Genomic DNA, 22,958 nt, shown 5'->3' on the forward strand with positions numbered 1-22,958 from the left:
AGCAGCGAAGCTTTTCTATGAGATTTCTCACTCTCCTTTCTTGCTGCTTCCTTCTACAGGCTGTGATCATCTACGTGTGTGATCACGTAGATCTGTGTCCCGAAAGCCCCCCCCCCCCCCCCCCCAAGGCTCGCCTTGTCCCCTGCAACTGGGAGCCGTACAGCAGCTGCAAACCCACAGGATGCAATGACAGCTTCGATCTGCTGTGTAGTATTTCCTACAACCCGACTACCGCCCACAACAATGACGTCCAGAAAGAGAACACCCAACCTCGCCTTCCCTCCGCCCTCAAGTGTGAAAACGAAAATAAGAAGCCTGTTATGGCTTCACTGTCACTAGAGCTGGAGGACGGGACCAGCGCGGACCACTAGGAATGAGGACCACAGGACGGTGACGGAAGGGGGGAAGCCCATCGGCCAACCGTTCTTCTCTTATCGGGGATTTATGGTAAGAAAGCACCAACTGCATCTGAGAAGTGAAAATCTGATTGTACAAGCTCCATCCGTTCTAAAGCTGGCCATACATTATACAATTTTAACAATCTCTGTACAATCTCCTTTAGATTTACCAAAACATATTAGAATATAAAAACATAATATAATATAAAACTTATTGTAAAATATGAACAAACCTTAGTAGTGGTAAAAAAAAAAGTCCTTGTGGATTTAACTGATTCCTGACCGACGCTCGCCGATGTACGTCGGCAGAATAATCCATTCCGTTTATATCAGACAGACAGACTGTTGCACTGCATCATTTATGGTAGATCTAAAGGAGATTATACAATCAGATTGTATAGTGTATGGCAAGCTAAAAGATGGCTATACACTTTACAATCCGATTGTGCATTCTCTGTAAAATCTCCTTAATGCGAGGGCACACCACATGGTTGATAGTAGATCTAATGAGATTATACAATACGATTGTATAATGTATGGCAAGTGTACGGTAGTGTATTATATAGTGTATGGTAGTTTATTATATAGTGTATTGTATAGTATATGCAGGGCCAGGACAAGGGGTGGGCAGGAGGGACGGCTGCCCTGGATACACTGCAGTATCATGGGGGGGGGGGGTGTTTTGTTGAGAAGTGGAATTTGGGGGGAGGCAGGGGGTAAGAATTGTTCTAGGAGGGAAAATTTGGGGAGGTGTGCTAGGAGTGATGATTTGAGGGATTTGTTTTGGGAGGGGGGATGGGAGAAGAGGATTTGTACTAGGAGGGGGGGGGGGAGTCTGGGGGGTTTGTGCTATAAAAGTAAAATGGTAGGGGGAAAGAGATTTTTTTTGGGGGGGGGGGGGGGGGATTTGTACTAGTAGGGATGATTTGTGCTATAAGGGGACGTTTGGGGCGGGGGTGGATTTGTGCTAGGTTGGGGAATTAGGGGAGGGGGTTTGTGCTGGAAAGGGGAGATTTGAGGTACTAGTAAGGATTTTTTTGGGGGGGAGGGGAATTTGTGTTGGGGGCATATGGGGAGAGAGAGGATTTGAGCTGGGGGAATGGGGGGGCAAAGATTTGTGCTGGGAGGGGTGATTTCAGCAGGGGGTGGATTTGTACTGGGAGGAGAGGGATTTTTTTCTTAGGGGGCAAGCATGCAGATCAGTGCTTGATTTTTTTTGGGGGGGGGTATTTGCTGACACATAATGCTCATACATCTTATGGGGGGGGGGGGGGGGGTGCAATTTAGCATGTTGGCCCTGGGCTCTAGATGACCTTGCCCCGGCACTAAGTGTGTGGTAGTGTATTGCATAGTGTAAATGGTGTGTGGTACTGTATTGTATGGTAGTGTATTGCATAGTGTATATGGTAAGTGTATGGCAGTGTATTGCATAGTGTAAGGTAAGCCTACTGCTGGCTATACACTAAACAATTTGGTTGCACGACCTCTATACAATCTCCTTTTGGCTAAATTTGGCCAGTTCGTGTGACTGTCCCTGCCCAACAGAAGCAATGGTAGATCAAATGGAGATTGTACAATCAGATTGTATAGCGTATGGTAAGCCTAAAGCTGGCTATACACTTTACAACCTGGTTGCATGGCCTCTGTACAATCTCCCGTAAGCTGACCATACACAAGAAGATCTATGAAGGAACATTTGTACGAAAATTCTCAGTACAGCCGATGACTGATAAATGTCATTTGAAATTCTTCAAATTGTGGTTTCTTTCCTTTTAACATTCGATTTTGGAAGGAATAAACGTTTCCAATTAAAAACCATACACGCTGTTAAAAATGTGAGAGAATTATTTTCCATCTCGCTGAATTTTTCCTTCACTGCGGTCTAAAACGAGCATCAATTTGACCCCACTAAGGATTGGAAAATTAAACAAACGTTCTTAACCTCTTCATGATCGCCCCACACAGATATACTGGAACAGTGTCCCATCATTGGTGTCTGTGGGAGGAGTAGTGTCCCATCATTGGTGTCAGTGTTAGGAATAGTGTCCCATCATTGGTGTCAGTGGGAGGAGTAGTGTCCCATCATTGGTGTCAGTGGGAGGAGTAGTGTCCCATCATTGGTGTCAGTGGGAGGAGTAGTGTCCCATCATTGGTGTCAATGGGAGGAATAGTGTCCCATCATTGGTGTCAGTGGGAGGAATAGTGTCCCATCATTGGTGTCAGTGGGAGGAATAGTGCTCCAAGGGCCGGATAAATGCTGGAAAGGGCCACCCCTGCCCTATACAATCTGAGTACACGACCTCTGTACAATCTCATTGAAGCTGGCCACACACTAGTAGATTTTTGAATAAACATGAAAATGTGTTAGAAATTTTCTTGTCACTGCAGGCCGAAATGAATGTTGATTTGACCCCATTAATGATTACGAAAAATTAATAAATTGTTCTCAAAATAAAAATATTCAATTCACATCAAATCAGGAAGGCCAGTGCACTACAGTTGATGATAGATCTAAAGGATATTTACAATCAGATTGGATAGTGCATGGTCAGCTTAAACCTGGCTATACCCTATAGTAGGGGTCTCCAAACTTTCTAAACAAAGGGCCAGTTTACTGTTCTTGTCCTAAGGGGGCTAGACTGTTGCCCCTGGAAGTAGAAAATGTCCTGGAATCAATGGGGTGGCAGTAAACAATGCCCCATCGTTGGTGTCAGTGAGAGAAATTGCACCCCATCATCGGTGTTACTGGCAGGTGTCACTGGCAGGAACTGTGTCCCATCATTGGTGTCACTGGCAGGAACTGTGTCCCATCGTTGGTGTCACTGGCAGGAACTGTGTCCCATCGTTGGTGTCACTGGCAGGAACTGTGTCCCATCGTTGGTGTCACTGGCAGGAACTGTGTCCCATCGTTGGTGTCACTGGCAGGAACTGTGTCCCATCGTTGGTGTCACTGGCAGGAACTGTGTCCCATCGTTGGTGTCACTGGCAGGAACTGTGTCCCATTGCTGTGGTCATTGGGAGGAACTGTGCCCAATCGTTGATGTCGGGGGAATAATGCCCCATTGTGGGTGTCAGAAGATAAATTATTGCCCCAAGGGCTGGATAAAAGCCCCCGGGCCGCAGTTTGGAGACCATTGTCCTATACCATCTGATTGCCCAATCTCCTTAAGATTTACAGAAAGGATGTAATATGAGGACACACCAAAACCAGCTACTCAGTTTGTATGAAATCAGACAGGCCAGTGCACTGCGTAGTTGATAGTAGATCTAAAGGAGGTTGTACAATCAGATTGTATAGTGCATGGAAGCCTAACAATCCTGTTGCACATACTCTGTGCAATCTTCTTTACAGTTACTAAAGCTACTATAAGGACAAACCTGAAAAATCTATTCAATTAGTATCCAATCAAGCAAGCCCTTAGTTGATGGTAGAAACATGTCACGCGTTCCAATTGAATTAACACAGGGTGAACTGGAATTACTATTCCTTTCAGCTGTAACCCCCCCCCCCCCCTTTTTTTTTTGATTGGACAGACAGAGATGCAATTTTAGAAATATACTGTATATGTTTTAATATGTCATTGTTAATCTAATAACATCATTTTTGTTTTATATAATCATGTATGTTAATTGTTACATTACCATTAAAGTCCAAAAGCCTCAACCACCAATCTTTATATTGTAAAAACATATATCATCAGCTATGGTCAGGTACAAAATATATAAATGCGTCCAATTGTGGACTGCGGATAGGCGGATTGACCCATTTCACTTAAAAAAAAGCTTCATCAGAATCCACTTATTTGACCAGTCTTTACAATATGATGGCCTAGATCAGGGGTCTCCTAACTGTGGCCCTTTGCTAGCCTTTTTCTGGCCCTTGGGGTGCTATTCTTCCATTTGATATAGTACTATTTCTCCCACTGACACCAACAATGGAGAACTACTCCTCCCACTGACACCAAAAATGGGGCACTATTCCTCCCACTGACACCAACAATGGGGCACTATTCCTCCCACTGGCGCCAACAATGGGGCACTGTTCCTCCCACTGGCGCCAACAATGGGGCACTATTCCTCCCACTGGCGCTAACAATGGGGCACTATTCCTCCCACTGACACCAACAATGGGGCACTATTTCTTCCACTGATACCAGTGATGGGGCACTACTCCTACAGCCTGGATCCTCCTCTTCTCGGGTCCCTCTTCTGTGCTCCTGGCCCCTTGCTCCTGTTCAGTACCCCCACAGCAAGCAGCTTTGCTATGGGGGCACCCAAACTAAGTCACAGCTCCCTGTGTTCTTTCAGACATGCTGATTGCCTAACTGACTTCGAATGACAGCAACAGGAGCCAATGGCGCTGCTGCTGTGTCTCAGCCAACCATGAGGGAAAGTCTTGGACAGTCGAGACCCTCGTAGACATCCCTGGACTGAGATGGGGCTCAGGTAAGTATTAGGGGGGCTGCTACACACAGAAGGCTTTTTATCTTAATGCATTAAGATAAAAAAACTTCTGACTAAAATCACTTTAAAGACTGAAGGACAGAAAACTGGCCCTGGTTTGTTTCCTAGATGATCAATAGAATGGATAAGTCCCAAAACTATATAGGTTCACACTAGCGATTGGGTTGCATTTTTTTTTTTTCAAATATTTTTATTGAGTTTATACAATCAAACATTCAATCATGAAACAAGAAATTAAGAAAAATTATATAAACATTGCAAAATGATCTTGATAAAGGAAAAAATCCAATATACAAATTATATTTAATGTCTAAGAGCAGTATGCTATCACCATAAAATGACCATAAGAGTCACCATAAAGGGGGAAAATAATGGGATAGGGGGATAGGAAAAAAAAAAAAAAAAAAAGGGAAAGGAAATCCCCTAACTCTTATTGAAGAAAGATATAATCTGTAGTTACTAGAAAGTCTACTATCAAAGTCATTTAGCCTGTCACTCATTAGTTAAAGAGGAAGTAAACCCTTCCAAACAACTTGGACCTACAGGTAAGCCTAGATTAAGGCTTACCTGTAGGTCCAAGCAATATCTCCTAAACCTATATGGTTTAGGAGATATTTGCCCGAAAATGGGCACCGCTGTCTACGGCGCATGCGCCGTAGACAGCGGCGCGCAGGCGCACTAAATGCGGCAAATCCATGAATGGATTTGCCAAATTTGTCGACTCCCGTGCGCATGCGCGGGAGTGACGTCATCGCGGCTTCGCCGAGTGGCAGTGGCGGAGCTGCGAGACGCGACTCCCGTGCGCATGCGCGGGAGTGACGTCATCGCGGCTTCGCCGCTGTGATTCGTCGGAGCTGCGAGACGCCACCAGCAACATGGATGCGGCGGACTACAGGGATCAGCGGCGACTTCGCTGGCTCTTGTGTCAGGTAAGTGACACATAATGAGCTACTATGCGATGCATAGTAGTCCATTATGCTTTACCTTTGCAGGGAAAAAAAGAGGAAGTAAACCCATCAGGGTTTACTTCCTCTTTAAATTACAAGCAAGAATTGTCAGCACAGAAGAAAAATATGTTTGCTACCATTAGGTAAATATTAAATATTTTCGGAAGTGAATCAAGAATTTATAATATACACTTAAATTGAGTTTGTAATAACGGAAGCCAGCTTCCTGAATATCCCAGAATAATAAGGTCTAATGTTAATCTGAAGTACATATAATGGTTACTTGATCAGATCTTTATAAGTGTCAGTTGACGTGAAACATATCCAGCTTGACCACGTTTTTATGTATTTGGAAGGAGTATCTTTGGATTGGTGAATGAGATTCTCCATTTCTGCGATCTTTTGGGTTCGAAGAAACCAATCTTTTATGGTAGGTGGGTCAGAAGAACGCCATTTACATGGTATGCACATGTTTGCTGCTGAGATTAAGTACATGGGTAAAGATCCCATATATTTGCTGGAATGCTTAGTGGAGTGGTGTAGCATAAATTGTGCAGGTGTGTATTCCAGTTTGAATGTAGTGATATGATAGATACATTTATGTACGTTATTCCAGAAAGGTTGTATTTTGTGACAAGACCACCAAATATGAAGGAGAGAACCAGGTTCTGTACCACATCTCCAGCATAATGGGAAAACTGTTGGAAATATACGATTTAATTTTACTGGTGTATTATACCATCTCGATATAATTTTATAAGCATTTTCCTGTGCAGATACATTCAGAGAGCCCTTGTGTGCGATTTTATGAATCGTTTCCCAGTCTTTGCTTGTGATATTTTGGGATAAATCTCTACCCCATTGGGCAGCTCTACCATCAATCGTGGACTCAAAGTCGGAGAAAAGTAACGTATATGAAAAAGAAATTAGATGTCTTTGTGGTTCTTTTTTAAGACACATCTTTTCGAAAGGGGTAAGAACTCGGGCCCAATCGGGACGTTTAGATGCTATATCTAGGAATTGTTTAATTTGTAAATATGTCTCCCGAGGAAAAGACTGAGGATGTATAGAAGCTTGTAATTTGGAATAGGTGATGAATTTATCTCCTTCAAAGAAAAGCATGGATCTGACCGTTGACTGTGGCCAGATATCGTTTAAAAATGTAGAACACATTCCAGGTAAAAATGCTGGATTCATCTTTAGTGGTGTCATAAGCCCCGTATTTGATGAGAGAAGGTATTTGGAACATGTTTGTTTGAAAGCAGAAAGTGACGGACCAATTAAAGGATGGAGTTTATATACTTTAGGAATATGCTTAACTGGTAACCATGGAGTTTGAGCAATTGGAATGGAATCCAAAGAATTTTCCAACTGGACCCAATCTTTATTGGGAGAGTGTATATTCCAGTCAATGATTCTCGTCAACTGACATGCTTGTTGATATTTTTTAATATCAGGTAAACCTATACCTCCTTTTAATTTTGGACAAGTGAGTTTCATAAAGTTTATTCGTGGGTGTATAGACCCCCAAATAAATTTTGTGCAAGCTGTGCGAAATGATGTGAAAAATGTGAAGATTCTTAGAAGCATAGTGGTCAATCATGAAAAAAAATAATTGTCTATGACAATAGATAAAAGTGAATATCTAAGTAAATTGTCATTAAATGAGAACCTGAGAAGAGAAAAAAAAATACTATCAGCTAAAATAAGATGTAAATCATATAAATTAATTAGGAGTCTCCATAGGTTTAGAGTTTACCTATATATAAGAGAGCAAAAATACCCTAAAATAATATCTACTGTATTCATTTCCGATTGTAATCATCGGAGTATGTTTAAAGAAAACCTGTTCAATAACTAATAAAGAGTTAATTAGTTAAACAATGGTTAATACAACTATATATGCTATATATCATTAAAAGAAAATCAATTAAAGGCAACATGCCTAACAGTACACCTGAAAAAATAATTATCAGGGCATCATAAACAAGTAAGGTAATATATTCTCAACTACTCAGGTGTGTGGTATAGCATTGGGGGTAAGGTCTTGAGAGGCAGCGGGACCATCCTTATTGCGCAGCGGGACTCGCGCATGCGCAGTAGGGAACCGGGAAATGAAGCCGAAAGGCTCCACTTCCTGATTCCCATACCCAAGATGGCGGCGGCAGCACCCGAGAGACGATCGAGAGATCGGCTTCAGGTGCCGACATCGCGGGCGGGTAAGTGTCCTTATTTTAAAAGTCAGCAGCTGCAGTATTTGTGAACCATTTGGCACCTGAAAGGCATTGCAGGGCATCTTCTATTCGTGGAGTGGTGTACTGGTCTGGAATGGTTCTTTTGTTGAGAGCGCGATAATCGATACAGAGCCGTAATGACCCATTTTTCTTCCTCACCACCACAATGGGAGAAGCATAGGGACTTCGGGACTCCCGAAAAATTCACCGTCCTCTTCAACTCCGCAATATATTCTCTAAGGTCATCTAAATCAGCTAATGGTATTCGTCGTGACCTTTCCCGAAATGGCCTATCCTCTTGTAGACGCATATGATGCTGTGCACTCACTGCGCATCCCACGTCAAACTCATTTTTAGAGAAAATTTTCCTCCACTTTAAGAGTTGTGTTTTTTGGATAGAAATACTCCTCTGGTAACTCTTCCTTGGCTTCCCCCACTACACTGTGTTGTGTGATGGGTGTGGCTGGATTTACCTGCCCCATCATCATTCGGGTCCGAAGCTTCACTGGAGAATCAGTAACATTAGGAACACTGACAGGAACTTTTCCATGGGTTCTCTGTAAGGCCTTCATAGAGATAACTTCCGGAATCAGTTCCAAACCTGAATTTGTCTTCTGTGGGTCACCTTCAAGGATAACATAAGGACCAGGTTGGTCCCAATTCAGTTTGACTGAAGCCCGCAAACATGTTACTTCACCTGGCTACAAGACCTTTTCCATCTTGTCCAACTTCCACAATTTTCCCACTCCTTCTGTTGGGGCCTTTTGTTCATGGACCAATCGCTGGTACACTGAGCGCAGCATCGGATGTACACTTTTAGCTGCATCTTCACCCTCTGAGACCTGAGGAGTAAGTAACCAACGAACCAAGTCAGTGTTCGTCCCCACAATCCAGGAACTCCGATTAGCCCCCGGGGGGCGGGGACATACAATGGCCAATGTGTCGGAAGTCTCTTTCTGCCCTACAACAGATGGGCCAAATTCAAGCTTGACTGGAAGATATCCGTCATAGGGAAGCTTCTTAGTTCCTATACCCCAGATCTCTAGACTCTCTAACTTCTGCAAGGGCAGGTGTTTCAGGTGTTTATCATTGAAATCACTGTTAATTAGAGTCACTTCGGTACCAGAGTCTAGAAGGGCTTTTGTATATACACCTTCCACCTGAACAGGCACTATAGGAGAAGGACCCACCAGCTTGTCAGGCAACTTGCTAGGTTGTTTTAATGCAGCTTGCTTGGCTGTTTGGGCTTGAATCCCTCTTTGGGCCCGTTTCCGTTGTCATCTGGACTGACTGTTTTGGTTGTGGTGTGCACCGATCTCCCGTGATCCAGAACCTGACTCTGAGAGTAGCTTGGGCAGCCTAACTGAGGCTTTGGGTGAGGCTTGGTACAAAGGTTTAGGCCTTACCCGCCCTTCATTTAAGACTTGTGAACTGGAGAGAGTTGACTTAGATGGGCACCCGGCTGACTCCCTCACCAGGGCCCTCTGGAGTTTCCCGCCGGCTTATGATGTACGTGGCTTTGTTGGGCTGGGACAGTCACGTGGGACAGTCACGTTGATAGTGACCGATACCCCCACAATTATAGCAGGCCACTGAACTAAAGGGCTCTCCAGCAGGAACATTCTGTATTGCCTCTGCCCTGGTTGGTTTCAATGTCTTTCCCCCCTCTGGTATGGCAATTCTGGCAGACAGCGATGTCATCAACTCCATCATCTGTGACATCTGAGTTTTCAAAGCCATTACTTCAGACTGGACTTCAACTATGCCCATGGTTCCTACTTCTACGGTGAAAGCCGCATGTGAAGCACTAGCAGGTTTTTTAGCCTTAATTAAAGCCTCTTCTTCTAGGATAGTTTTGACCAATTTGGAGTAAGTCAATGGCTTGTTAAATTTCAACATTATGGGATCCAGTGGGAGTGCTCCTTTAAGAATTTGATCCAACAAAGTTTGCTTGCATGACTCGGCTCCATGCCTTCTTTTAGGCCGCGTACACACGGGCGGATTGTCTGTCCAACTTAGTCCGCTGAACCGTGTTTCAGCGAACAATCCGCTCGTGTGTGGGCTTCAGCGGACTTTTTCAGCGGACAATCTGACGAACAAAGTCTTACGGAATTTCCGTAAGACAGTCCGTCCAAACTTGGTTTTGTCCGTCCAAACTTGGTTTCAGCGGACAGTCCGCACGTGTGTAGGCAAGTTGGACGGACTAAGTATGGCGCATGCTCAGAAAGGGTTTACACGGCCGAAGGTTGCATTGCAGTGTATAGGACGTCGTTTTTCTAGTCCCGTCGTACGTGCTGTACACGTCATCACGCACGCTTTCAGCGGACTGTCTGCTCATCGTGTGTGGTCAAGTCCGTTCATTCATTCAAATTTTGAACGGACTGTCTGTCGGATTGTCTGCCGAACTTAGTTGGGCAGACAATCCGCCCGTGTGTACGCGGCCTTAGAATGACCTGATGAAGGATTTTATCCAGTCGTCGGACATAAGCGGATAACTCTTCTCCTTCATTTTGATAGGTGTGTGAGAACATATAAATTAGCTCAGCACAATCCTCCACCCCTCCAAAAACCTCTCGTAAAGCTTCTAGACACTCAGTGGCTGTGCAGCCTGGCTTATCCCTTTTTAGATTTCTGATTACATCTGAAGCAGGAGATCTTAGGCTCTCGATTAACCTTTGTCTTTTTACTGTGTCAGCGACTTCCCATTCTTCCACAGCCTGCACTGCCTGATCTATCCAGGTTTCGAAGTCCTCTTCCCCGGATGGCACAGGGACCTTCCCAGAATAGAACTGCAACTTTCTATATCCATAATTGGCAGATGTGGCTGAGTTTTGTGCCAACGTTTCCACCAGCTTTCCCATATCTGTAAAGAATGTAGCAGGAGGGAACCCTGTAATTGGGATGGAAGTAGTAGCTGATACTCCTGGTCCTGATGTTGTTGAGCTAGCATTTTCAGGGTGATCATCCAGCATACTTGGCCTTATAAGCTGAGCTTTGAGATCCCCTGGTAACTGTATGCTATCTCCCTGGAAACAGGTCGGGATTCCTCTTTTCCATTCTAGCAAAGCATAGGTGGAAGAGGCTATCAACTTTCAGGTCCAATATGAATGTTTTCTGATCAGGCATCAAAGCCGACACTACTTGCTGGACCTGTTTCTCAGTCCAGGTGGCATCAGTGAGACTCATAATTACACAGAGCTCCAACCTGCCATTTTGTTCTTCACACCACTTGGCAGCAATGACCGGGTCCATCATGGTGACTGGGCTGGTAGAGGTAGTCATCACTCTGTGACAGGGACCAGAAGGTATCCCGGACGAGAACCCCCACATGTAGCGCCACCCCCGCAAGGGCCACTGTAATATACGGGTCTTCTGTCCCACACCAGTGATGGCTCACCCTCCCCAGGATCTCAGTAACACCAAAACACTGTTTAAACTTTTAGATGGGCTTTATTAGAACTAGCAAAAAAGCCCTGAAAAGAGATAAACTGATTAACAGAATATAAATATTAAGTGCAATAATATACTACAACTTCTCAGTAAAGGAAAACAGGATTTGTGTTCATTCACTTTAACCGCCAGTGGGAGGCCTTGCCTGAAATGCACTGAACAAGTGGTGAACAAACTGTACAATACAATACAAAGAATAATGTTCAACAATTCCCCAAAAGTGATATTACTGACTATAAGATCCTACCTAGGTCTTGTAGGTTTTAGCTAACCACTGGCCAGTGGCAATTCTATTCACACAAACACACACAGAGTCTGCCAGCTTTGGGGCCCTTTAAATCCTGTGTTTGAGTACTCAGACTTTTGTGAAGTAATATTTGTAATCCACAGAATGGAAAGGGGTATCTTCACAAAGTGTCACAAAGATTAACAGATGTGGAGATCCACCTTCAGATAAAGCTGCATTAACAGTAAATAGGACCTAGCAGCTAGATCCACATACACAAGGATGGCAGAAGATCTCTCACCATTAGATGCACTTGATATATCTTCCTTCCAGCAATTGGTAGATTGATCGCTCTCTCAGTTGACTGGATGGTGATGTGAGCAACACATGCCACAGAAACCTCCAAACAGGATAATGATGATGATTGCTGCAGCACTGAAACTGGTCTCTAGATTTCTCTGCACTGTTAGCACATCTTCAGTAATCAGGCAGAATAACACACTGAAAACTCCCCTCTCAAGTGTTCACCTTCCTTAGGAGAGTCATAGGCTCTGGAAGTGCTCAAGAATTAAACACATGGGATACTTTCTTCTGTCTGCCTGCCACCATGCCAGTCTGTCTCTCCTCCTGTGTCCTCCTCCCTCTCCCCCAATCACAGCTCTCCTGAGTATCTATCCAATCCTGTCTTTCATTGTTTTTGTTGTTAGGGGTGGGCTTCTTTCTTAGCTACAGCAGGACCCAATCTGCCTTCAATCCTGCAGCTATCAGTTTAGCCAGAAAATGCAATGCAATGTTTCAGAGAGCAATATTCTGCATATATTACAGAGGCAATACTAAGCCTGTGCTACATATAGATTTAGAAGCTGACCATACATTGGTAGTCATCATCTGCTTTGCTCATCGTTTTCCATGCTAGTAGTTTGATGATGTTCATATACCATCAGAGGCAACAAAAATAACTGTGTGACCATTCGATCGGGTAGAATGAGGAAATTTCCACTTCTGTTTAATGTGTCTGGAAATTTCTGTGTCATTTAAAAATACATCACATGACCGGCTTTAAAAAGAATCCGAGGTGATTTACATCTATGCAGCGCAGGAACGTACATGTAACGCATGCTCTACCGCAGTACTTTGTAATGCATTACATATGTGATATGTTGCTGTGCCATTCATTTTGAATAACCCCTCTAGTGCAGTAACTGCTTTGCATTCAACAGGAATTGAGGAGGCGTTGTGGGTCACATTTGGTGGATGCCGTGCTGCAGCTGCAGGTTCAGAGGTGCTAAAATATGCACCCCAACCACTAATGTGAACGAGCCCTAAGGCAACTCACATGAATTGCAACATATGGCAACACACCAGACATCTACCGTGGAGTGCAGCACCTCAGTATTGTCACGCAAACCCTATTCAGCGACTTCCCCTGCTCGGCGGCGGAGCGGCTTCCCCGTCCTCTGCTCTCCACGGGCATTGCAGTGGCTTTCATTCCTTTCCCTTCTCCTCGGCCAATTGGGACTCTGCTCTTTTTGGCCAATCGGAAAATGGGTTTCAGACCCGCTGCTGATTGGCAGGATTCGCTTGGCTGGATTTGCTGCTGTAATACCTGGGTGGGCTTGTAGCTCAATGCTCTGCGTCACAAGCCTACCCTATTTTGAAGCCTATTTGAGCCTATGGCTCTATTCAGGTTCTTCAAAAACACACCCCCGCCGCTGTAATTCATGCACCCAGTGTCCTGAAAGGGGACAGAAGCACGAACAGGGGTGGTAGTCATGGATAGAAGGGGCAGCTCTCAGGCACCCCTAATGGATTGGCCACCGATTGAAAACATGCTGTAAAAGTTTCTGAGAAGCAGCCACTTTGACTTGTTTCACACTCGCTTTAGCTTGTATAAAAGCAACATTAAAAGCAAGCTTTAATGATGCTTTTAAAGTACCATTCCTCTCCAGTTTGTAAATGTTGAACACAGATCCTAATAGGAGTGTTGCTTGCCACTTTAAGCAAGCTGCTAGCAGGCTTCAGCACTTCTTGAAGATTGTTGAAAGCCTACTGAAACCTGCTAGCAACTTGCATAAAGTGGCAATCAGCCCTCCCATTAGGATCTGTATTCAACATTTACAAACTGGTGTTCGGCAAATGCTTTGTCTAAGCTTCCTGTTCACACTGCTCCTATACAAGCTTAAACTGTTACTAAACCCACAAAAGTAAAATCAGTCTGTATATGCAGTAAAGCATGCTTGTTATACTCACTGTGGAAGCTAAGGGGTTAATCCTCTGCATTGTGTAAAAGGGCTGTTTGATCCTGTCTTCTCTGTTCCTCCCCTTCCTCTACTGTCCCTAATCCATCTCCTGATAGAACAGAGGTTAGGGGACAAGCTGCACATGCTCAGTTTGGTGTGTATTGCTAGAGAGCTTTTTTTTTTTCTTGGGAGAATGCATGTGATCAGCACAGGGCCAATCAGCACTGTCCAGACAAAGGATTAGGGGTCCTGTTGCCTCATAGGACAATCAGGGGAGGATGAAAACTCCTCCTACAAGCTTTAACCAGACACTGATATAAGTCACAAGACTGCAATTACTGTATACTGCTAATGAGAAAAGGTATTTATCAGTTTATATTTACGAAAATAATTGCATTTCCATGTTCTGTGTACTGTGGGATACCAGATATAGTGAATGCAGGGCCCTGGGCTTAGTACCTCTTGGTACAACCCCACAGTCTCCCCCTCTTAGCACAAACCCTCCTAAATCCCCCTCCTAGCACTAACCCTATCCCTCCTCTTAGCCCAACAGCTCATGGGGTGCCATTAACAATGAATGGCACTGCAAAAACAACATGCATATTTTCACACTTCGTAAACACACTCAATTTTTCACACGTTAACAAAATCCTATAGTGTGAATCCAACATAACCTTTTATCTATTCTTTTAAAAAAAGTAGTTATAATAAAAAAGTAGCTAACTCTTTGCTAATGTATATATGTGGTGGCCAGAAAGGTGGGTAAATCCCAGCTGCAGCACATTTGCATCCATGTGTGCTGAGATGCATGCTGCCAGCACACCGACCAAGCTGTCACCAACAGTTCTTTCTTCGAGGCTTCTGATTGGGAGCCAATGTGACAAGCTCCAGATCATGTGACACCACAAAGCTCCTGATTTACTCCCTGGTCATCTCTCACCTTGACTACTGCAATTCCCTCCTCATTGGCTTACTTTTGCACAGCTATCCCCCCTTCTGTCCATTATGCGTGCTGATGCCAGACTGCTGATGCCACCTTACCAACTGCTCAGTGTCGGCTACCCCTCTCAGCCAATCCCTCCACTGGCTTCTGCTAGCCCAACAAATTAAATTCAAAGTACTAACAACAACTTACAAAGCCAATCACAACTCTGCCCCCAACTACATCACTAGCCGAGTACCAAAATACAAAACCTAATCATTGGGGGTTATTTACTAAAGGAAAATCCACTTTGCACTGAAAGTGCATTTGGAAGTGCAGTCGCTGTAGATCCGAGGGGGACATGCAAGGAAAATAAAAAAACAGCATTTTAGCTTGCACATGATTGGATGATAAAAGGAGTGAAGCTTCCACTCCCCCATTGTGTTTGTTCCTCCCAAGACCTCCTTGCTCTCTAGCTCCTTTGTCAACTCCTCCCATCCCGGCCTCCAGGACTTCCCCCGAGCTTCTCCAATCTTATGGAACTTCCTACCCCCATCTGTCCAATTATCTCCTACTCCTGTTTGCTTTCAGACGATCCTTGAAAACTCATCTCTTTAGAGAAGTCTATCCTACCCACACCTAACAACTGTACTTTTATTTTCTCCATCAGATCATCCCCCAAAGTTATTACTTTTTGTATCACTTGACCCTCCCTCCTAGATTGTAAGCTCTAAGGAGCAGGGCCCTCAGATTCCTCCTGTATTGAATTGTATTGTAACTGTACTGTCTGCCCTCATGTTGTAAAGCGCTGTACAAACTGTTGGCGCTATATAAATCCTGTACTATAATAATCTTTCATCTCAACTACTGTAACGCCCTCCTCCTTGGATTACCTTTACATAGACTATCCCCCTTCAGTCCATAATGAATGCTGCCGCAAGACTCATCCACCTTACCAACCGTTCAATGTATTCCACCCCATTCTACCAATCCCTCCACTGGCTTCCACTCACCCAACAAATTAAATGTAAAGTGCCAGCAATAACTTACAAAGACATCCACAACTCTGCCCCCAGCTACATCACTAGCCTAGTCTCAGCTACATCACTAGCGTGAACTCAAAATATCATCTGGTCCTCCCAAAACCTCGTGCTCTGTAGGTCCTTTGTCACCTCCTCCCATGCTCGCTTCCAGGATTTCTCCAGAGCTTCTCCCATCCTTTGGAACTCCATAACCCTGTCCAACTGTCTCCTAATCCAGTGTTTCTCAACCTTTTTTCAGTCAAAGCACCCTTTAAAATTATGGACAGTTTCTAGGCACCCCATTCTAAAATGTAAAAGCTATTCTAATGCCCTGTACACACGGTCGGAAATTCCGACGGAAAAGGTCTGATCGGATTATATCGTCGCAAAATCCGATCGTGTGTGGGCTCTATTGGACTTTTTCCGTTGGAAATTCCGAAGGAAAAAGTTTGTGAGCAGGATCTTAAATTCTCAGACAATAAAATCCGATCTGACTTTTCCGATCGTTTGTAGAGAGTTTCGGACAAAGTACCACGCATGCTCAGATCAAATTACGAGACCAAATCTATTGGCTACTAGCCTCAGCGTAGTCCCGTTGTAACGAATGAATGTCATCACGTTCCGTACGATCGGATTTTCAGACAACTTTGTATGCAACACCAGTTTAGGACAAAATCCGTTGGAAAAAATCCGATGGATTTTGTGGTCGGAATGTCCGACCTTGTGTACAAGGCATAATAGTTTTACACAATGCAGCAGCATCCACAAGTCCAAGTAGGACACCCGACATTAGAGGCAGGGATGTCTTTAAGGCAGAGCAAAAGGGGCAGCTGCCCCAGGCTGGCTCTTTGTTGTGGGGCCCAAAGCAGTTGACCCTTGAGCCTACAATGCCTGAAAATAGTTGACAAGTGGATTCGGGAGGGCCCAAGAAAATGTTTGCCCAGGGTCCAATCAATATTAAAGATGGCCCTGATTAGAGGTAATTTAATCTTGCAATGCAAATACACGTTTGCAAACTGGTGCTGACTAGTATTCCAATGTTTCTCTTCTCCCTCAGGTTTTCTCCCATCACTCATGTAATGTGACCCCAGTGCTGATGGAGAGAGGCAGGGGAGGGTCAATCAAGGATGTTATGCAGGCGACTGACGACCTCCTTATCTAATGATGGTGCCAATGTTTATTAGGATGCCAGCAGCTAGAAGGTTGTAATGGTGTACAATGAAAACCTGTGACTATAAGGCAGCCTAGAGGCGATTCAGTTCGCATTGTGCGCTATACAAGTATTTAATTCATTCATTCATTCATTCATGTACATGCCAGGCCAGCTTGTATAACATTTTTGGGCAATTTTTAAGCATTTAGCCAAGGCACTCCAGAAGCAACCTCTAGGCACCCTGGTAGAAAAATGCTGTCCTAATCTATCCATCTTTAGACAGTCCCTGAAAACCCTTCTCCTTAAAGAAGCCTGATACAGAAGCCATGTTGCCTCCCACTTAAAGGGCCGAAGGGAGGTGGCGTTAATGAGTCAAATTATTATTATTTGCCTATTATTTCTTGTGATCGGCATTACTGGAGGCTTGGCAGGGGACACAACCCCTTGCCTACATACCTGCTACGTGCTATAATGCGTCCCTCTTTCCCAGGTTAGGAGTATGATGTATTGGCTCAACAACAAAGTATTCCTAGAAATTACTTTAAACATTTGGCAGCTCTACTTTCCTTAGTTATTTTATCAATAAGTCCCGATCTGCTCCCCCAGACACACTGGCTCATGTATCTGGGAGAGCAGAAACATCTTATATGCAGAAACCAGGAAAGCACTTCTTCCTTATTTCCTGCACGTCGGCAGATTATAAAACACTTCCTGCCATGAGACTTTTTAAAGCAGTTTTCAGGGAAAGTACCTAGAAGTGCTCAGAGGTTCCAGCAGACCACGGGGGAATCAGGTGGTGCCTGCCCAGCGTGCCGCATCCACCATACATTGCTGCTAATGTCTTAAAAACATAATACTTTGTTTTTTGTATCCAAAATTTGTTTTAACCACTTCAGTACTGGCCACTTTCACCTCCTTCCTGCCCAGGCCAATTTTCAGCTTTCAGGGATGTCACACTTTAAATGACAATTGCGCGGTGTACACAGTGTACCTGTGTACATATGAAAATGTTATAATTTTTATTTTTTTTTGCACACAAATAGAGCTTTCTTTCAGTGTTATTTAATCACCACATGGGTTGCAGGAAAGAAAATCACTTGATTCCCCCATCAACACAGTCAGTGTTGATAGGGGAATCCCTTCCGTGGAGCCATCATGTTCTGGCGGAGAACACAGCGAGTATTGCTAGTGGCTATAACAGCAGCTAGCAATAATCGGGGTGTAAAATCGGGCTGGATCGATCAACTTGGTACAATCAGCCTGCCCATACATGGTTCGAATCTCGGCCAGTCCATGCAGAACCAGCTGAGATTTGAACCGTCAGCTTAAAGAGGGATTCCACCAAAAAAAAAAAATATTAAAAGCCAGCAGCTATAAATACTACAGCTGCTGACTTTTAATAAATGGACACTCACCTGTCCCAGGTTCCAGCGATGCCGGCAGCCGAGGCCGATCGATCGCTCGGCTCTCGGCTGCTGCAGTCACCATTCTAGGTGAGGGAATCAGGAAGTGAAGCGAATCGGCTTCACTTCCCGGTTCCCTACTGCACATGCGCGAGCCGCGCCGCGCAATAGGAAATCTCCGCGCTGTCACTGGGACCCGTGTGTGTCCCAGCAGACAGCGCGGCAGGGCAGGAAATGGCGTAGACTCCCACGGGAGTCTATGCCTGGAAGTGGGTGAAAATACCTGTCTTTGACAGGTATCTCCACCCCCCTCCCCCCTGAAAGGTGTCAATTGTGACACCGGAGGGGGGGAGGGATCCGATCAGCGGAGGTTCCACTTTAGGGTGGAATCCCGCTTTAAGAGAAAGTCACAATTTCTCATAGGGGATTATTTACTAAAGGAAAATCCACTTTGCACTGCAAGTGCACTGAAAGTGCACTTGGAAAGGGAAGTCGCTGTAGATCCGAGGGGGATATGCAAGGGAAATAAAAAACAGCATTTTAGCTTGCACATGATTGGATAATAAAATCAGCAGAGTTTCCCCTCATTTCAGATCTACCCCTTAGCCCTTGTACACACGGTCGGAGATTCCGACAACCAAATCCGTCTGAGTTATTCTGACGGATTAATTCCGGAAGAGGTCAGGAAGTGATGTTGCATACACACGGTCGGACTAAGTTGTCGGAAAATCCGATTGTACATAACGTGATGACGTTATTTCGTTACGACGGGACTACGTTCAGGCTAGTAGCCAATAGCTTTGGTCTAGGAATTTGATCTGAGCATGCGTGGCACTTTGTCCGTCGGAGTAGGCTACACATGATCGGAGTATGTCCGATCAGAGCATTTTGTCGGAAAATTTTACCGGCAAGTTGGAAAAGTTGGTCCGTCGGATATTCCGACGGAAACAGTCCGATGCAGACCACACACAGTCGGAATATCCGACAAAACGGTCCGATAGGAAAGATTCCGACGGAATCTCCGACCGTGTGTTCAAGGGCTTAGATTTAGAGTGACTGCACTTCCAAGTGCACTTGCAGTGCAAAGTGGATTTGCCTTTCGTAAATAACCCCCATAGTGTACTCGTTGCAGGTCAATCTCATGACAGATGTCCCTTTAAGGTGTAAGGGTGTGTAAAAGCAAATCTTTTAGGAATTAATCAATTACAGATATTATGCCCAAAATTTGAGCAGCCTGCATCATGTGTGTAGCATTCGTCCAAGGAATGTTTTATGAATAGACCCCTAGGGGGTTGTTTACTAAAGGCAAATCCACTTTGCACTTGATAGTGCAGTCCCTGTAGATCTGAGGGAGGACATTCAAGGAAAATAAAAAAACAGCATTTTAGCTTGCATATGATTGGATGGTAAAATCAGCAGAGCTTCCACTCATTTCAGATCTACCCATTTTTTTTTTTTTTTTAGAGCGATTGCATTTCCAAGTGCACCTGCAGTGCAAAGTTCTTTTGCTTTTTGTAAATAACCCTCTAGTGTCAGTTAAGACTCATGTCAGTTTTTTTTTTTGTTTTCTGCCTGTACCATAGAGGAGAATTTTTTTACTTCCTGTCCAAGGAAGTAAGACGAGATCTGTAAGGCTGCATAGATGGGTGCCATATTTTGAAGCTACACTGTAAGCCCAGACCGGCATGATGTCATCCTTCCACCATGGGTCTATGACACCCTATATGTAGCACCTTTCAAGGTAGGCTGCTAGATAGACTAGGTAAATGTAGTTCTTTCTGGCTCCTCTGTAATCAATGGAGCAGTTTTTGATTGCTTTGGGCTGTTCTAGGCCTCACTGGATGCAGGTTTACATACATAGTTACATAGTTAGTAAGGTTGAATAAAGACACCAGTCCATCCAGTTCAACCTGAGTGAGTGTCTACAATTGACCCCATCCCTGTATATTGCACACTCACATCAGTCCCTACCCGACTGCTTCACCCTACTTTCTGGAGGATTCTAGAATGTATTGGGCTGGAAGAGGCAAGTCCACAGTCTGAATATTTATTTAATCTCAGCCAATCCCTTGCTGAGTAAACCCAGTAGGTGATTTGAGAGTGTATAAATAGCCTGGGCCTGGGGCATCCCTGTCTTGTCCAGAGGGAGAAGTTCCCAGCCTGCACCCAAAGCAGATTGACAAATCGGCTTGGGGTTCTGACATTGCGGGCTCCCTGGACAGGTAAGTGTCCTTATATAAAAAATCAGCAACTACATTATTTGTAGCTGCTAACTTTACATTTTTATTTTTTACAGGCTGGAACTGCTCTTTAAGTGGTTAAAATATCTAAAAATGCTTAGGCTCACAAAAATATTTTTTTTAGGAAAGACTCTGAGCTATATCTGGGACAATAATGTTTCCTCTATCAGGTTGTATAAACAATATGAAAGCCATTAGCCACATAGAAGTATGGCTGATAACCATCCTATAAATTTACCGTTCGGGAAGTTCAGTCACCAGCAATTCCTGGAATCTGACTGCTGAATATGAAAGTGTGGGGCGGGTTTCTGATCTGTGCCTTTGCTGGTTTTCGTTTGACTTTATAGGAAAATGTTTAGGCCTGGTTCACATCTATGCATTTTTTTTGTGCATTTTCAGTTTTGCAGAAACACGCTACAGTCAATTTAACATGGTTTCCTATCGGTCATGTTCACATTTGTGCATTTTATGGAAAGGACCAGGGACATTTTTCTGGTCTTTGGTTCCATAGACTTCAATGGATCAAAAATGTTGTACTGAAAAATGCAAGATGCACCTGGAATATGCAAACTGTAACCTGCATATGTGTGAACCAGGCCTCAGGGCCCATTGGCATTTGTGTGCTGCAGCAACGCACGCAAAATGTGCATAGTTGAGTCACTTATCCTTGTTTCCATATCGATGAAGACTACTTCCATGAAGACTACTTCTGGACAGACCTTCCATGAAGACTACTTCTGGACAGACCTCTCAGGACAGTAGATGGGTGTACCTGGGTCCCACTGGTTTCCCTCAGTTCTGTGCTGATGGCACTGTTGGACATCTCCTGGTGTGGAAGGGAAGTAAGCATGATGTGTCATTCATCTGCTACATTAAAGAGGAGCTCCAGTCCCCTCCCAAGAAAATGAAGTCAGCAGCTACAAATACTATAGTCAAAAAAAGGGGTAGTGGCACTGCTAAATAGTAGGAGATTTACTACATGAATCCATCAAGTCCTACTCAGTATATGTGGAGGGGAGAGATGAAGAGGGAAGACCTGTATAGATTATTTTAGCAGTTCAAAACAACTTTGGGAGTATTTGAGGGGAAGTTGAAAGCAGACTCCAGATATGCAAAGAGAAGAGAAACACAGGCATGTTTCATAGAAATCAAGATGATTCCCACACCAACCTAGACATATACACTCAACATCTCCATAAATTGCCCCCAGTTGCACATTCCACACTAAAGCCAAAATCAGTTTTTTATCCGTATCAATCAAAAGGTCCACACCTCACTACCTTCTATAACATGGTCTTCTCAGATTTAAAAAAAAAAACATGTTCACAAGCAACTCTCTTTAAGCCTCCTCACCCCATTAGCATTAAAATCCTTTGCCAATAATGGCAAAATAATCATTAAAACTGCAGACAAAGGTGGAGGGATTGGATATCAATCTTCTAATTGAATATGCCACTCCTACCAAAATCACAGATACATTTGAAGCATCCTTTCTAATTAGGGATTTTTACGCAACATCGTATTTTTATCATATCCCAAAGATCCACAAAAGTCTCATTGATCCCCCCCAGGTAGACCCATCATAGCTGCCATGGACAGCATAACATCGGGTTTGCCAAATAAATAGATCACTATTTTCAACCCCTGGCCCAGGGCCTGCAGTCCTATATAAGAGATGGTACCCACTTATTAGAGAAATTAAAGTCATATAAATGTGATAATGACTACATCTGGATGTAAGTTCCTTTATATACATCCATCCCCCATGAATTTGAACTAGCAGCTCTGGACCACTAACTATTTCATGACCAACTTATGAGTAATAGACAAGCTGGGTTAATCTTGGAATGCGCCAAGCTTTGTCTTGCACATAATTATTTTCATTTCGATGATCAATACTATGTGTACAAAGGCACTGCCATGGGAGCCAATTTTGCTCCCTTATACGCCAACCTATCCATGGGCCTTTGGGAGCATCAATATATTTGGCAAAACAATCCATACTCTAAACATCTAATTTATTATGGTAGGTACATAGATGACATCATAATCAACTGGAATGGCTCCATTAACGACATTCATTGCAATACGAACCCCCATGGCCTCAGTTTCACATATGTTATAGACCCAGAAAAATTTGCCTTTCTCGATCTTGAACTTTATCATGTCAATGACGAAATATATACTAAAAACTACACTACATAAGCTGCCACTACCACAAGTGGAAAAATAATATACCAAAAGGACAATTCTGCCATC

General features: G+C 43.9%; 1 protein-coding gene across 2 annotated transcripts in view; it reads left to right on the forward strand.

The window, feature by feature from the left end:
- Window positions 1–277: 277 nt before the first annotated feature.
- The window catches only part of TRAF5 (TNF receptor associated factor 5), a 70,165-nt gene continuing 47,484 nt past the window's right edge, over window positions 278–22,958 (forward strand). For both annotated transcript variants that reach the window (XM_077485729.1, XM_077485730.1), the window contains exon 1: window positions 278–447. In XM_077485729.1, the coding sequence (XP_077341855.1) occupies window positions 445–447 (3 nt within the window). In that variant the 5' untranslated portion in view covers window positions 278–444. The remainder of the gene's footprint in view (window positions 448–22,958) is intronic.

The sequence above is a fragment of the Lithobates pipiens genome, unplaced genomic scaffold (assembly GCF_037356315.1).
Source record: "Lithobates pipiens isolate NorthernLeopardFrog02 unplaced genomic scaffold, aLitPip1_a1.2 Scaffold_18, whole genome shotgun sequence".
Classification (NCBI taxonomy): Eukaryota; Metazoa; Chordata; class Amphibia; order Anura; family Ranidae; genus Lithobates; species Lithobates pipiens.